General features: G+C 39.1%; 1 protein-coding gene across 2 annotated transcripts in view; it reads right to left on the bottom strand.

The window, feature by feature from the left end:
* GABBR2 (gamma-aminobutyric acid type B receptor subunit 2) overlaps nt 1-15,102 on the bottom strand; it is an 842,671-nt gene that overhangs the window by 278,009 nt on the left and 549,560 nt on the right. For both annotated transcript variants that reach the window (XM_073332465.2, XM_073332464.2), the window contains exons 9-11: nt 13,504-13,584; nt 8,332-8,482; nt 7,704-7,836 (exon numbers count right to left, since the gene is read on the bottom strand). In XM_073332465.2, the coding sequence (XP_073188566.1) occupies nt 7,704-7,836; nt 8,332-8,482; nt 13,504-13,584 (365 nt within the window). The remainder of the gene's footprint in view (nt 1-7,703; nt 7,837-8,331; nt 8,483-13,503; nt 13,585-15,102) is intronic.

The raw sequence follows: 15,102 nt of genomic DNA, 5'->3' as shown, positions 1-15,102 counted from the left end.
CCTTATAAAATATTGGGCAAGTTGTCCACAACTGAGTCCCAAGCACATATAATGTGTCATGCCACTGGAAACAGTGTTAAGCTCACTCAGCCCACAACACCCCACATATAACACACCAGCACCTTTGACCACAGCCAGAGTGTCTGGCTGTCCTCCCTTGTGCTTGTAGCAGTACAACCACCACAGTTCTTCCTATTGGAGTATAAGCCTAGTCTTGCCAGCAGGAACCCCACCAGACTCTCTGCTGGGAAATCTTTTTACCAAAGGAGCATGCCTTACTCCCCCTAGCCATCTAATGGTTCTTCTATTTCCAGTTCTTCAGCCCTGGCTCTTTGGCCTGGAGACAGAAAACTTCTCTTACTGCTCTCCTGCCTTCAGCCTTCTCCCAAGTTCCAAACATATAGTCTCTAGAAGCTCTCCCCTATCCATGACTCCTACTCAGGCAGCTCTGATTCACCAAGTCTCTTCCAACTCACTAAGTCTCTCCCAGCTTCTGATAGCCCCCAATTGGAGCCCCACTCTCTTAATTGGCCAAATGTGCACATCTGTCCTGGCACAGGGGTACTTGACCTACTATTCACCTACCTATTCACAGGGGCCAGTCACTCTGACAGTGCCATACAGTCTTTGGCTCTACTGAAAATCCCCGTCAAAATAACTGAACTTGAGGGAAAGAAAATGAAGCACATATAAAAGCTGAAAGAATAAAGAAATAACTGGAAAGCATAAGAGGCGAGAGCATAAGAAATACAGTAACCAGACAGAGGTATGTGTGCTCTTACGTCCCAATGGTTTTGAATGTGGGACGGATTGTTCAGCGGGTAATGTCAAGAGCCAATAAAATGTACAACTGGTTCAGATGCTGCAGTACTTATATTTAATTTTTTTACCAGGCACATTTTCCAAATTTTAATAGCCTATATCTAGGTTTCTTTGTGCCAGAGTACATGATGACACATTAGATTTTGTAAAGAAAAATGTAAATTATATCATAGACATAGTTATCTTGTAAAGTATAGCACATTCGTTTCTCTCTGACTGGAGTATTTCACTCAAAAAAACTTCCTCATATGGAGGCTAGGTGACCTTTATTGTCCCCTGTAATAACTGAACTGAATCCAAGGAATACAGGGCCTGATTTTCAGAAGTGCTCGATGTGTCACTGGCAGACCTGGTGCCAGCTGTTGCCGACGCTGTAGGCGTTAGCCGAGTACTGACAAATTCATATCTGGAAACCAGACCAGCTCCCCTGTAGGTTAGTATTGTTCAAGAGAGGTGTTAAAGTTGTGTTTAGATGTGTTTAGTGTTTAGACTCTATGAAAGACTTACAAGTTGCTGCATGTATTAATCCTACTTGTAACATCTGGATCCCATGCTACAAAGGTAATATGCAAGTTTTGCTTATAATTGTAAAAAAGGCCTGCTCTAAACTTGTTCTCCCTGCCTATCAAGGAGGACTATCAAGACTAAGTGGGCCATTGTGAAGCATCATGATAAAGTCTTCGCTAATTGCTCCTACACAGGCTACGTGCAGAAGGTCTTATCCCATCAGTTTGAAAAGAGAGCAGGCCTACTTTAGAGCAGCCCCAAAACTGCTGCAAACTATGCCAAGGCTGGTATAGAATGGCTAGATCAGACAGTCACAACTGGCTCCTTTACAGCCCCCTCCCCATTCATATGTTCCCAGATGATATTAATGGCGGTTGTGTATCTATTGCACAGGTTGAGGGACATACAGCTGCTCATTTTGAGGGAAGCTGGGATCAGACCCACCCTTAGGGACACATTAGCCTTCTCAGCCCACAATGAGCCCAGTACCAAGCTCACAGGGCATTGCTAAGCTTAACTAATTGTTTGTAAGGCACTTTGAAATATCCTCCAATTGAAGGTGGTACGAAAGTCCATATATTATTAGATTTAGTATTCTATCTTAATTATTTCCAATGTGCGCATTAGTTTAGTATCTAGGCACCACACACTTTCATGGCATTTCTGCTTTCCAAAACTCTCTTGACCATTTGATAGCTGTTTTCTCAATTATTTTTCCACTGGCTTGCATTTTTTCAGTTTGCATCACATTTGATTTCAGTCCATATTTCCAGCTTCTCTTGTGCTCAGATACCATAGTGACTGTAAGATTAAAAATAAAAGGTAGCCTCTTTGAAGTATTTCTCCTTATCCTCTGGAACACTTCCTAGTTGATTGTATCTGCAAATTTAACTGAAGTAGTGTTTTGCTATTTTCCAGATTATCATTAATAAAGATGCTATAAATCTATGCAGTACTGCCCTGGACACCTCCTCACAATTCAGTACTCAGTGCTATTTATGATTTCCCTTTGCTTAGCCTTCAGCTAATTTTCAGTCCATGCATATTGGACATTTATTGCAGGACATTTGGCCTGTTCTATTCTAGATAGGACATTAAATCACACTGCAGCTGACATTATGGAATGCAGTTTGCCACCTATTGTAAATACACAGAAATTGAGTACAGTATATAGTGAATGTACTTAATTAACTTTGCATACAAAAGAGGAAATAGCAAGATGGAAGCAGTAACTGAGTTTAGGAACACTGGCCCTAATTCATGAAAGCACTTGATCATATACTCATCGTAAACTCATGTATAATTGCATCCCTATTCAGCAAAGTAGTTGATCATACACTTTAAGTGCTTTGCTGAACTGGGGCTCTTGTTAATGTTCAGTTTTGAATTTCAACATAGCAAATGCAATATACCATATCCTCCTGTGACAAGCACATTGCAGAATAAAAATGGTATTGTAATGAATCCAAAAATTGCCTGAAAACATTCAGTGCTAGCAAAAGTTTATCGGGTATGATGTCATACCACGTCACACCCACCCACCTCCAAAAACAATTACAGGATTCTACATTTGCCACATATCTGTAAACAGAATAAATGAAGATGTAGGTTATGGGCAGGTGGTAGAAGAATTCAGCAAATCCATCAAGCACAGCACCCTCTGAAAACAATAAAATCTGTACTACAGAGAAACACTGCTCCTTAGGATTGCCCTAACCAGGAATAATTTGCACTAGGGAGCCAAATCACCTGAACTTTGTGAGCAGCTTTAGGAGCACACAAGGACCATCCCTACCTAACTGGCAAGGACTCCTCATCATAGAATCATAGAATCATAGAATATCAGGGTTGGAAGGGACCCCAGAAGGTCATCTAGTCCAACCCCCTGCTCAAAGCAGGACCAATTCCCAGTGCAAGAAGTTCAAAAGCTTCTGCTGTGTGCTTGTATATCCCAGCATACACCACTTTCCCATCTTCCCCAAGAAAAGAACTAGTGGTTAGGCTCTGTACAAGTTAATTTTTAGCCACATCTCTGCATTATAATGCTTTGAAATTGATTTTTTTTTTAGGAGAATGCTACAGAATTAGTTTCTATACTAGTTTTTATGTAGTTTTTCACAAATTTCAGCACCTTCCATTGCATTATCCCCAAGTCACATCTTTTGGCTCCACAAAAGCTTGAAATGCTTTAAATGTCTGTTCTTTAGTTTCTTTTTTAAATAATCTATTCTTATATGGTATTCCACTTTTCTTTCAAGGTATTGTGGCATTTCCATAGAGAGTGCAAATATTTACACATTGTGATAATGTTGTATTTTCTTTTCTTTACACAAACGTAATATGAAGGAAGCACATGGACACAGTGGGGTGCAAAAAATGTTTACTGATTGCATATAACATGTGAGTCCTAGGTACAGATAGACACTGCTGGTCTGGCAGGGTTCTGGTGACTTCTGCAACACACACAGTTGGGTTTGCAAGGCTTACGCTATGGTGCTAAAAATAGCCATGTGGATGTTCCTGCTTAGGCTGGAGCTCCAGGTCTGAAACCTGAGGAGCAGGGTGGGTCTCGGGGCATCCCACAGGAGCCTAACTTAATCCCTGTGGTTTTCTCCAGCCCGCCTTCACCTGCCCCAGCCCAGAGAGTGGGAACTTGCTTTGCTCTGCTTTCTTGGGTCTCCTCTCTCACTGAGTTCTCTTCCCAATCTGTATGGGTCTCCTGGACTATTTCCCAGCTGGGAACACTAATTGTAACTGAGTCACCAAATCAGAATTACCTGGGGGTTGACTGCTAGGTCACAGGCCAGGATGAGCCTGACTCCCCTTAAAGGGCCTGGCAGTCTGTGACAATGGACCACCTGGCTGATCCAGTAGGGCAATTCCAACGTTTCTGCGTGGTTTTGGAAACCCCTAGAAACAGTCATGTTTTTGGGGAAATGGTAAGCTGATCTTTATATATCGTGAATATGTAAGAAAACAATAAAGCCAAACCCCAAGAAGGGGATAAATGCCTTTTATTTATGGTCTAGCTTGAAGATTTTTTCCTTCTCCTTTTATTATTCAGTGAAATAAGATATTTAAGCTACTTAAATATTTTCTTTGGTAGTCTCTACAGATCTTTTTTCCATATGTAATACATCAGTTTTGCTTGTCATTTTGTCTTATAAATGAAAACTGTCTTTAGTTAAGATCGTGTATAACAGACACAGCAATATCTTTGAAAATTAAAAAAATTAAAGCTGCTAATGAGTCACCAGTGCAGTAAATTGCAACTAATTTCTTGCTGTGTTTAGAATAATAGTGTAAAGTCTGGCCAGGAATTTGAAAAACAGGAAGTAGAGCAATTACACAAGGATATTAGGCAACTGAAATATTTTAGCATTGAGGCACTGCTGGCAATTCCATTGTGCACATGAGAGTTGTGACTCCATTGTTAAAACTCAGTTCTGTTTTACAAAGAACACAGGGATTGAACCTCTTTGTTTTCTGTGGAAAAAATAGAGGATGTTCTCTCCAAATTTACAGCACTTTGAGTACTGAATATATTTTCTGAGATTTTACAAATAAATCCATTTAGTAGCTTACAATTAAATTAATTAAAAATATGCTCTTTAACAAATGTAGTATTCATTAATTCATCTTCACTGATTTTAAGGCTAGATTATGATGATCTAGTCTGACCTCCTGCACAACACAGGGCACAGAATTTTTACTCAATGACTCCTGCATCAAGCCTATAAATTAAGCCCACAGTTTTAACTTTACAGGTCAGTGATACCACAAGAGGAAAAAATATGAAAAAACTGAAAGTTTCTTGAAACAGTTTAATCTAATCTGGGACCGTGGATGCTAAAATGCCTTAATTATAATCAGATGATTATTGCATGGCGTCACTGTCACTACTGGCCACAATAAAGATTGTCTGTAGTACTGGACAAAGGATAGAAATTCCATTTCACAAAAGATTTTGAGATTTTGGCTTCATTTTGAATTGGAGAAAAAAAACCTGAATACTTTTAAGTTGTCTGCAATGGAAAATGCTGAAAAAAATTGTTTTGCAATCTACTGAAACATTGAGTTTCGACAACATTGAAATGTTTCACTATTGGTTTTTATTTTTTATTTTGCACTGGAATATACAATATAAAATTTTAAAAAATCAAATTGAAAAGTTGTTTCAAAGCCAAAAAATCAAACTATTTTGTTCCAAAAAGGTCAAAATAGGATGTTTTCACATTACTGGAACTTTTTTTTTTCCCTTTTGAAACAAAATTTCAGTGAAATTAACTTGATTACTGAAGTATTTAAATTTCAGTCTCTGTTTTTCCAACAAGCAATAGTTGTCTGAATGCCTTAAATGTGCATTTTTTAACTTAACATGTTCACATATATTTTTAATGTAAACTTAACACTGAATTTTCTGGGTTTATAATGCTTGGTCTGGAGATAATTGCACCATCACTGTCATATTTTTTTAACCTTTAATCTTAAATTAAGGTTACATACTCTTATCCATAACTCCATTTTAACATCATTTTTTGCCTTGAAATTTTAAACTAAAGAGACTGATTCCACCTATTTTAACAGAGCTCCTGGTTTAAGGATATTAAGTTGCCAGCATTACACCATCAGAACAAACTCAGTAGATGATCAGTGCACTTTATGGCAGGACTTGTTCAGAAACTTCTAAGAGGTGATAAGCCTTTCTGTGAATATTACATACACTAAACACCTTCCTAATACTCTGCAAATGTTCACTAACCAAAGAACAATGAAAAATAAAGTCACATAATATTTCATTTCTTCTATAGATTTATCTGGAAGCATCTTAATTCAAACATTAGATGTAATATTCTCAGGCACCGGTGGCTGAGTACAATCTTACGGTTTTGTTCAATGACAATGATTTTGTATAATTTAAGTATCATTTGTGTTATTTTTGGAAAGAATGTCCTTTATCCTTTCTTGTAAGTATGTTCCTCTTATCTCCTGCCCTATCTTCTTTGAAGAGTACAGCTTATTCCTGAAGAAAGGACATTTTCTGAATTTTGCTTGGGGTGCCTCTGTGTCTACAGGAAAACTGGAAAGATCATCTGCCCTCCCATGTTCTAAAGAGGATTAATATTGAATGTCATAAAGATATCTGACCAATATAAAATATCATCACAGCAGTATAGCAGCTGCAAAAGAAAGTACCTCAGTTTTGTTCCTTGTATTTTAAATAAAGGTTTATGGTCAATTGTTAAAATAATATTTCTACCGTATACGTCATGACAAGCTATAATCAAAAAGTCGCACTGTAATCGTGGTTGCCATAAGTGTACATATGTTCTTACCTTATGCAACTCATTCTACCTGAGGCTGACAAAGTAACTTACTTGGAAACTCCATAATTTTGCAGCATGCAGTAGACCTCTTTCTTGGCAATACTGACCAATAAGCTCCATTGGTTCCCTGTTTAATTGTAGACTCAAGCCTGGTCTATACATGGACTTCCATCAGTTTAATTAAATTAGATTAGTTAATTGGTTACAAACCCCTGTGTGGATGATTTTATTTTGGTTTTAGAGTGGCTAACTTTGGCTTAACTAAAACCTGTTCCTACCTGACTATAAGTAAACCAAAATGAGTGTCCACATGGCCTTTTGCACTGGTTTAACTAGATCAATTTAAAATCACACCTTACTTAACTTGTGAAACTCTGCATAAAGACAAGTCCTCAGTTTAAAATCCTAGTCCTACTCTAAAGTGGACTAGCTATCTTAGAGATCATCTTTCCACTGAAATCAATGGACTATCACTTGTGTAAAGTTAAACATGTGTGACAGTATTTGCTGGATTGGTGCCTGCAATAGTTTACAACCAAGCTTGAAAATAGTTCTAGAATACTTGCGTAAAATGAACTTCTTTTGGGTCTAGAGAGGACTGGAAGAAAATTCTGTAGTAGGCTACAATCAGGAAATGTATAATAATGTTTAATTGATGACAAAGAAAACATGTATGCTCAGAAAATCATAATAGACCACAGTTCTGATTAGATGCTGCTCTACACAGGCAGCTTTCAATAAATATATAATTTCGAAATTTAGAAGTGCAGTTACACTTAAGACTGGAACCATGGACCAAACCCTGAGAAGTTCTGAGCACCTGCAAGTTCCACTGGCTTCAACAGCAGATGCAGGTGCTCTGGACTGCTCAGAATTTGGATCCAGATTTGTGAAAATCCTGGCAAAAGAAGTAAAAGAATCAGTGTTAAAACGTACAGAATAATTCACGGAGAACATACATATGATGTGCTAAAAATTATCCCTTTTGCACAAAACATAAACCTGTTTGCAAGAGCTTCTTAAGCTAGAGAATTTGAAGTTACTTACTGTGCAAAGTGTCTCAAATGTCTTTTCAGAGACAAAGGATCCATCAAGGCCAAAAAGAAAAATAGAGGCATAGGAAAGCATCCCCCCAAGGATAATAAGGTTGTTCATGTAGGGACTGGACATCTTTATTAGCCTACAGACAGACGCAGACGGTGCATTAAATAGAAAAAGACAACAGTTAGATGACTCAAAGCATAATGAACAGTTTCCTATAAAATTAATTAAACAGATGGCCGACCCCACTTGTGGAATTCCACTGGAAATCTAGAAACATGCAAATTAATTGTGCTTTCAAAAAAGTCTGGGTAAGCATATTGATTGTTAAGGGTTTTGATCTTCTCTGCTAAAGCTACTCCCTAATTTACACATTGGTTAATTAGCTAGGGTTTATGCTAATAACACAGTGGAAAAGATTAATTTTTCAAACAGAATAAAAGGATTTGATCGAATGGATAGTTAACATCTTTCAATACAAAGCTGTTGTATAGTAACTTCAATTAAAACAAATAACATTTTAAAAATATGGTCTTCCCGATGTGATGTTCTCTTCATATGATTTTAGTGTCCACAAATGTGATACTTAAATATGAAAAAAAAGAAAAGGAAAAAGATAATGTACATTTCTTACTTCTGATTTCTGTTTTTGATGTTAAAGAACAAAAAAGCACTGGCCATGATCATTCCTAGGATAGTAAGTGCTGAAAGAATACTGTAGAGAGGCAAGGAGATCTTGCGCAGCTGTTCTTGTATAATCGTTTTGTCCTTTGGAGGCTCCAATCCTAAAATTTCAAGAATAAAAACTGGCTAAAGCCCACATAAAGACTGAATTCTTGTGAAAAAATATATCCCTTCTATTACCCCCAGAAGATCTAAAGACAGTGGGCCATATTCATCCCTGAGGTAAAGCCATTTACTTCAACGGAGATATACCAGATAGTGAAGAAAAGTTTGGACTTCTGAAATGATATAATACCCTGTTGGAAGGAGAAAGTCCCAATTCAAGAAAGCTTTAAGCATGTGCTTAAGTCCATCCTTATTCAGGAAAACAAATAAGCACTGCAACACACATGCTTAAATGCTTTTCTGAATTGGAGATGACGCAAGTAGTCACAGGCTAAGAATATTCTTTCCTAGTCTACTTTTATTTACAGCTAGTCAAACCCTAAAATCCTTATTAGGGTTCCAGTAAGTCCTTATTCAACTGAAATCACTAGCAATTTGCCCAAGTTAAAACGAAGTGAGTACTTCAAAATTTGGCCCAATATTTTGTCACCAAGCAAGGATTGACCAAAGAGCAAAAACAGCAGCAAGCCGTTACAGCCCCTTTGTGCTACCTTATGTTTGGGGAAGAATATGACCTTAGGTGTGTTAACTCTACTGCAAACAAATTCAAATCTATGTTTTAGAACATACAATTGGGTTGTCAGTCAAAGTCATTACACCCAACCCCAGCCAGCTTCCATGCCATTTGGGGGCTACCTGGCTTAAGAAAAAGAGTAATTTTGAGACTGTAACAGTTCTCTATATTTCCACTTCAGCTGATATTCATCTGTGTGCAGAGGGATTGTGAAAGGCTCTCCACATTACTTAAGCCACACAGAAGGGGTTCGTGCCTGATTATCTCTTCACAATGGAAAAGGTTTCAATGTCAATTTCATAGAGGGCAGTGTGAAAGGTTAACTTGACTTTGCCTCCTGACTCAGACCTGGAAACCTAATCTGGACTCTGATCCTTGGTTTCAACCCTGGTCTGGACCTGACTATGAATTCCTCAGCTATTCTTAGCCTCAAGTTTGCCCCTGCTCTGTCCTTGTGGGGATTGTGATAGTAAGTTTCATTCTTGGATATGTTCCTGATACCTGGAGGTGAATTGGTAACAAGGTGGCATGGTTCCAACATGCAGCTTTGGTCACTAAAAAATTCTTCCTGCAAAAATGAAAATGGTTGATCCAGACCAAATATTGATGCCTGGCTCAGTGATGTGGCTGACCTTGCAGCTAATGGATGACTGGCATTCCACAGAAGGGGAATGCCCAAAAAATTCAAAGCAATTTGGGTTGACTTTTTAAAGCCCATTGATTAATGCAGCCCCTGAAGATAGATATGTTGCTTCACTTCATAGAATCATAGAATCATAGAATATCAGGGTTGGAAGGGACCCCAGAAGGTCATCTAGTCCAACCCCCTGCTCAAAGCAGGACCAATTCCCAGTTAAATCATCCCAGCCAGGGCTTTGTCAAGCCTGACCTTAAAAACCTCTAAGGAAGGAGATTCTACCACCTCCCTAGGTAACTCATTCCAGTGTTTCACCACCCTCTTAGTGAAAAAGTTTTTCCTAATATCCAATCTAAACCTCCCCCACTGCAACTTGCACTTGCTTCCTTCCCTTTATCTTAACCTTCCTTTAACCCTTTATCTTAACACTTCCTTCCCTTTATCTTAACCTTTTCTTTCTTTCTTTGTGTATTATGATGAATCCTGTATATTTGTATTTGAAAAAAAACAATAAAAATGTGAAAAAGCCCATTGCATGTAAATAAGGCTGTGTGTAAATAAGGCTGTGTGTCTGTCACGGAAGTCATGGATTCCGTGACTTTCCGTGACCATTGCAGTGGCCAGTGCTGCTGGCTCAGGGGCTGTCCAAACACTCAAGCAGCCACATGGTCAGCAGCAGTTTGGGTGTGGGAGGTGCCTGAGGGCTGAGTCGGGGGTTGGGATGCAGAGCGGTGCTTACCCAGGAAGTGGCCGGCGTGACCGTGCAACTCCTGACCTCCCATTGGCTGCAGTTCCCAGCTAACGGGAGGTGCGGAGCCGGAGCTCGAGGCGGAGGCAGCGCGCGGAGCCACCCTGGCCTTCCCTCCCTCTAGGAGCTGCAGGGACATGTGGAGCTGGGTAGGGAGCCTGAAAGCCCCGCCAACCCCCCTCCCCCGCACTAGCAGGGGTCCCAGGCCGCACACTGCCACCTCCCCCGGCCCACAGCACCAGCGGGGGTCCCAGGCCACCCCCCAGCACCCACGACACCCCCAGACCACTCCCACCCAGAGCACCTGCAGCCCCCTGGCCCAAGATTTAGCCAGGGGTATAGTAAAAGTCATGGACAGGTCACAGACCCTGAATTTGTGTTTACTGCCTGTGACCTGTCCATGATTTTTACTAAAAATACCCATGACTAAAACATAGCCTTACATATAAACACAATGTCAGGGACAATCCCTGCCCTACATACTTATCTAAATCTAAATAGTCAAGACAGAGGAAGGATGGGCAAAATGAATTTTAATACCCTTATTTTACAGATGGGGAAATGAGATTCAGATACACTGAGCTCCTTGTCTAATATCTAGGCTGACCAGATAGCAAGTATGAAAAATCGGGACAGGGAGTGCGGGGTAAAAGGAGCCTATATAAGAAAAAGCCCCAAATATTGGGACTGTCCCTATAAAATCGGGACATCTGGTCACCCTATCTAATATCACACCACAACTCCAAAACACAACCAAGAGTTGAACCCAACTTTCCTGAGTCCCAGTCACAAGACTATTCTTCCTCCCATAGGCCTTCATCTTTTAAAACAGTCTCAATGGTTGAAACCTGCCCACGCAGGGTGCAGCAAACTCTTAATCCTGTTTAGCCACAACTGAGTTTGTCAACTTTTGTGAAACGTGGTTGTTTTCATTTAGTAGATAGGGTTAGAGATGGATTAACACACTATTCTACCATAACCACACTTCTAACTGCTGACTTAAAAAAGAAGGGCATAAGGGGGGAGGGGGTTGAAACCCTCCCCCCCCCAAAGACACAGTTGGCACATCCCATCAAATTTCTTACAGGATAAACCATCATTACTCCCTAAACTGTTTCAAGACAGTTTAAAAAAAACAAGCATGAAGCATACAGATATATTTCTATGATTTCATAAGAAAATTAACTTGGAAAAATATTTTAAAACACTGAATACATTTCCCAATGGGCCACCAGTATTGAGCTGATCAAGTGGTGTAGATATTATATGAGAGCTTTTATAGAAGCAGCTGGTTGGTCTTGTATCCTGTGATGCTATGCCTAACCCATCAGGGAGTGGATCCTGGGAGCACTCCCTTGGCAGAATCATCCTTGCACCAGTGCTGAGCCTGGCTCAGGAGCTGAAGGGGGGCGCAGCCCGTGTCTCCCCTTTCCCAGGGCTTCTAGGATCCCACCTCAACTCAGGTGAGAACAGCCCTGAAGGTTACCCTAACTTGTGTCCTATGTGAAATGGCCCCAGTAGGCTGCTGCACCATTGTAGAATACCTGGGGCACAGTAATGATCAGTTCATGCTCTATCTCTTGCCAACTCACCCCTGGAACACACCTGTGCGGGCAACTGCTGCAAAGGTCTATGCCTGCTCTGCACTACCTCTGAGTACTACCTCTGAAACCCTATACTGGGGATATGCCCTGTAGGGGCCTTATGACTACTTTGCAGCCATTTTATACTAGCTGGGCTGGAGCAACACACCTGAGAATTCCCCCCTCAGACTGCAAATCTTTTGCAGAACTTTAATTCAGGAGTTATATATTTACCCGAAGGGCGATGTTCTTCACAAAACTAAGCAGGCAATAAGACAAAAATACAATAAAGAACATATCTGAATGAGAGAGGCTTACATTAAAGGACACCATCCTCAAAATCTACAGTAACTAAATGACTGCATAGAGCACATTGGGTATTTGTATCAGTATTAAACTGAAACAACCAATGGTCCTATAAGATTTATTTTTCACATATGCAGAATGGAAATGCAATTTAATAGCTGTTAACTTTATGATTGTTTATACTGTATGCATTCTATACAAAAGCTTTGGGCCAGATCCTGTACTCCTGATTTTCTGAGACAGAAAGTAGCACCAGCTTCCCAAAAGCCATAAAGGGCCATTCCAGTAGCCAGGGATTGCACGGATATAGGGACACCTTGGCCACACAGCTTCTGCTGGGGTGCTGGGAAAAGAAGGGTGTGGCAGTTCTGTATCACCCAAGCAATCCCTCATGCTGGGGGAATCTTTAATGGATCCTTTAAAACGAGTTTAATGCTGCTTTGTGCTGCCAGACCAGCATAAAGAAATTTTAGCAGGGCCCGAGATCTGGCCCTTTATCTGTACCTATCAGGGGGTAGCCGTGTTAGTCTGTGTCCACAAAAACAACAAGGAGTCCAGTGGCACCTTAGTCTTTAAGGTGCCACCAGACTACTTGTTGTATCTGTACCTAGTTATACATGCACACAACTATTATCTGTGTGAAAAAAGAGACCCCTTATTCATTTCTGTAAGTTTACTGAAGACAATAAAATGACAACTGGCATCTTCATGAAGTTACAAAGACTAAGAGAAATGTAACCTCCTCTTTCTCACATCATGTTAGTGAGACTGATTGTTGGAGGTGACATAGGAATGAAATTAAAGCATTTTGGATTTGTGAACATGAAAGAGAAAACATATTCTGAAACCCACTGAAATAATGAAGAATATCCATTTTCACAGATCATTTATGATTAGCACAAGATGTCGAAATGAGAAATACTAACACAATATAATCATTCAGAATGTTGCTACTTTCTATTTAGAACTCTCCTTTTGTAGCTTTTAAGAGCTTGCGTGACATAATAAAATATCAAGCATGATAGACTGGCCCTAATCCCCTCAGCATATGATTTTATAACCATTTTTTTCAGTAACAGAATAATAAAACGTGTCTGTATAAAGCATGAAGTCTGAACTATATAGCAATCCATATCACTGTTGTGCATTTTTTCCATTTCCTGTCCTACCTTGGAACCTGATGGTGTTGTTGATTATTTCCAGTGTATCAGCTACAGCATTATACTCTCCCACCTTCACTTCCTTTCTATCTGCAGAGAAACAAACAAGTAGGGTTGTTTATGTCAGTTCACATCTTCTCAATAATGTAACTGTTTCCCTTTCTTGTTGTTGCTATATTTATATTCAAGATACCACAGAAAATGATTCAAAGAAAATAAATACACATAAGGAGTATGAATTCTTAAAGCAGAGTGCCAGATTTGATCTATATTCGTATAAAAAGAAACATTTTTGAACTTTTAGAGAAATACAAAGTTACATTGGACAATGTGTCTATTAAGTCATCATTCAATACTAATTTTCATAAGTAGCAAACTATTCTACTTTAGAATGAACATCTTTTCTAATCCCAGATTGGTAAAATTAAATACTGGTTTGGAGTCAAATTACCACCTTTACTCATGCTGAATAGTACCCTTCTGCTCAAGTAGTCCATTTAAACAAATAGGATTGCTTGCTGAATGAGGTATTTCTCAGAGGGAGTAAGGATGGCAGATTCACACCCTTGATGAGCAGAGTAGTTAAAAGAGCAACTGGGAATTTGATATCTGAATCTTATTGTGAATTAATAACTCATCAATACTCTTATTTGAAAACATAACCCATGAATTTATTGCCAAATTCTATAGGAGCTAGAATATTTGGGTCCTACCTTTCGATAGGTAACCTGGGTTTACAATTACATACACAGACCTATTGTTTCTCACATAAATAATTTGATACAGTACCTTAATATCTCTGGCTATCTATTCTTCATATCATCCCTATTGCCACAGTATTTTGAACTTGTACCTTATATGGTGTATGTTTGTTTCAGTCTACTGTTAGTGTTTGACAGGAATTTTCTATTTGACATAAGCTTTCTTGCTATTAATAAACTTGTGCACTTCTCCACTTAAACTTACCATTTTACTCTCTTCCTTTTACTTTTTGATCATAAGCATTCAAACCATCAATATCTGAAATACAGAATTCTCAAATAGCCTTGAGGCAGAGTCTATGGTTTTAAAAATTCTTACTTTTCCCTATAACTTGTGGTTATCCATTTTCCTATTTTTTTAATATTAGACCTTATCATATAGTGGTCAGCATCACTCAGTTGAGATTCTAGGCTTGCCTTCTTTATTAACTCCTGCATCTGACTTAAGACTCAATCAAAAACTAACAAGATTCAAAGGTTTTCTCTTTATAGCAGGAAATGAATGACAAAATTAAGAGCATCAATGCAAGCAGCACATCATAGAATAGCAAGACTGATCTATTAACATCAAAGGTGCAAAAGGTGGCACAGAAACTAGGAGAATTTGAGTGGGTTGTTTCTACATTTTCCTACAGTCTGTAAGAACACAAGCAAAAATTATCCATGGTAAAAAACTTACCTCTGCACACTACTAAGAAAACAAATAAAACTATTAGAAACTAAAAGAAAATAATTAGCTGTACCACAAAAATTGTACCCTACACTGTTTTGAGCACTTGATCCCTGAGTTACTCAAACTAAATACTCATGTTGATCCTATACATGATTGACGAGGGTCACCCTTCTT

Source organism: Lepidochelys kempii, chromosome 2 (assembly GCF_965140285.1).
Source record: "Lepidochelys kempii isolate rLepKem1 chromosome 2, rLepKem1.hap1, whole genome shotgun sequence".
Taxonomy (NCBI): domain Eukaryota; kingdom Metazoa; phylum Chordata; order Testudines; family Cheloniidae; genus Lepidochelys; species Lepidochelys kempii.
The sequence above is the reverse complement of the archived record's forward strand: the minus strand, read 5'-3'. Positions and strand labels throughout refer to the sequence as shown.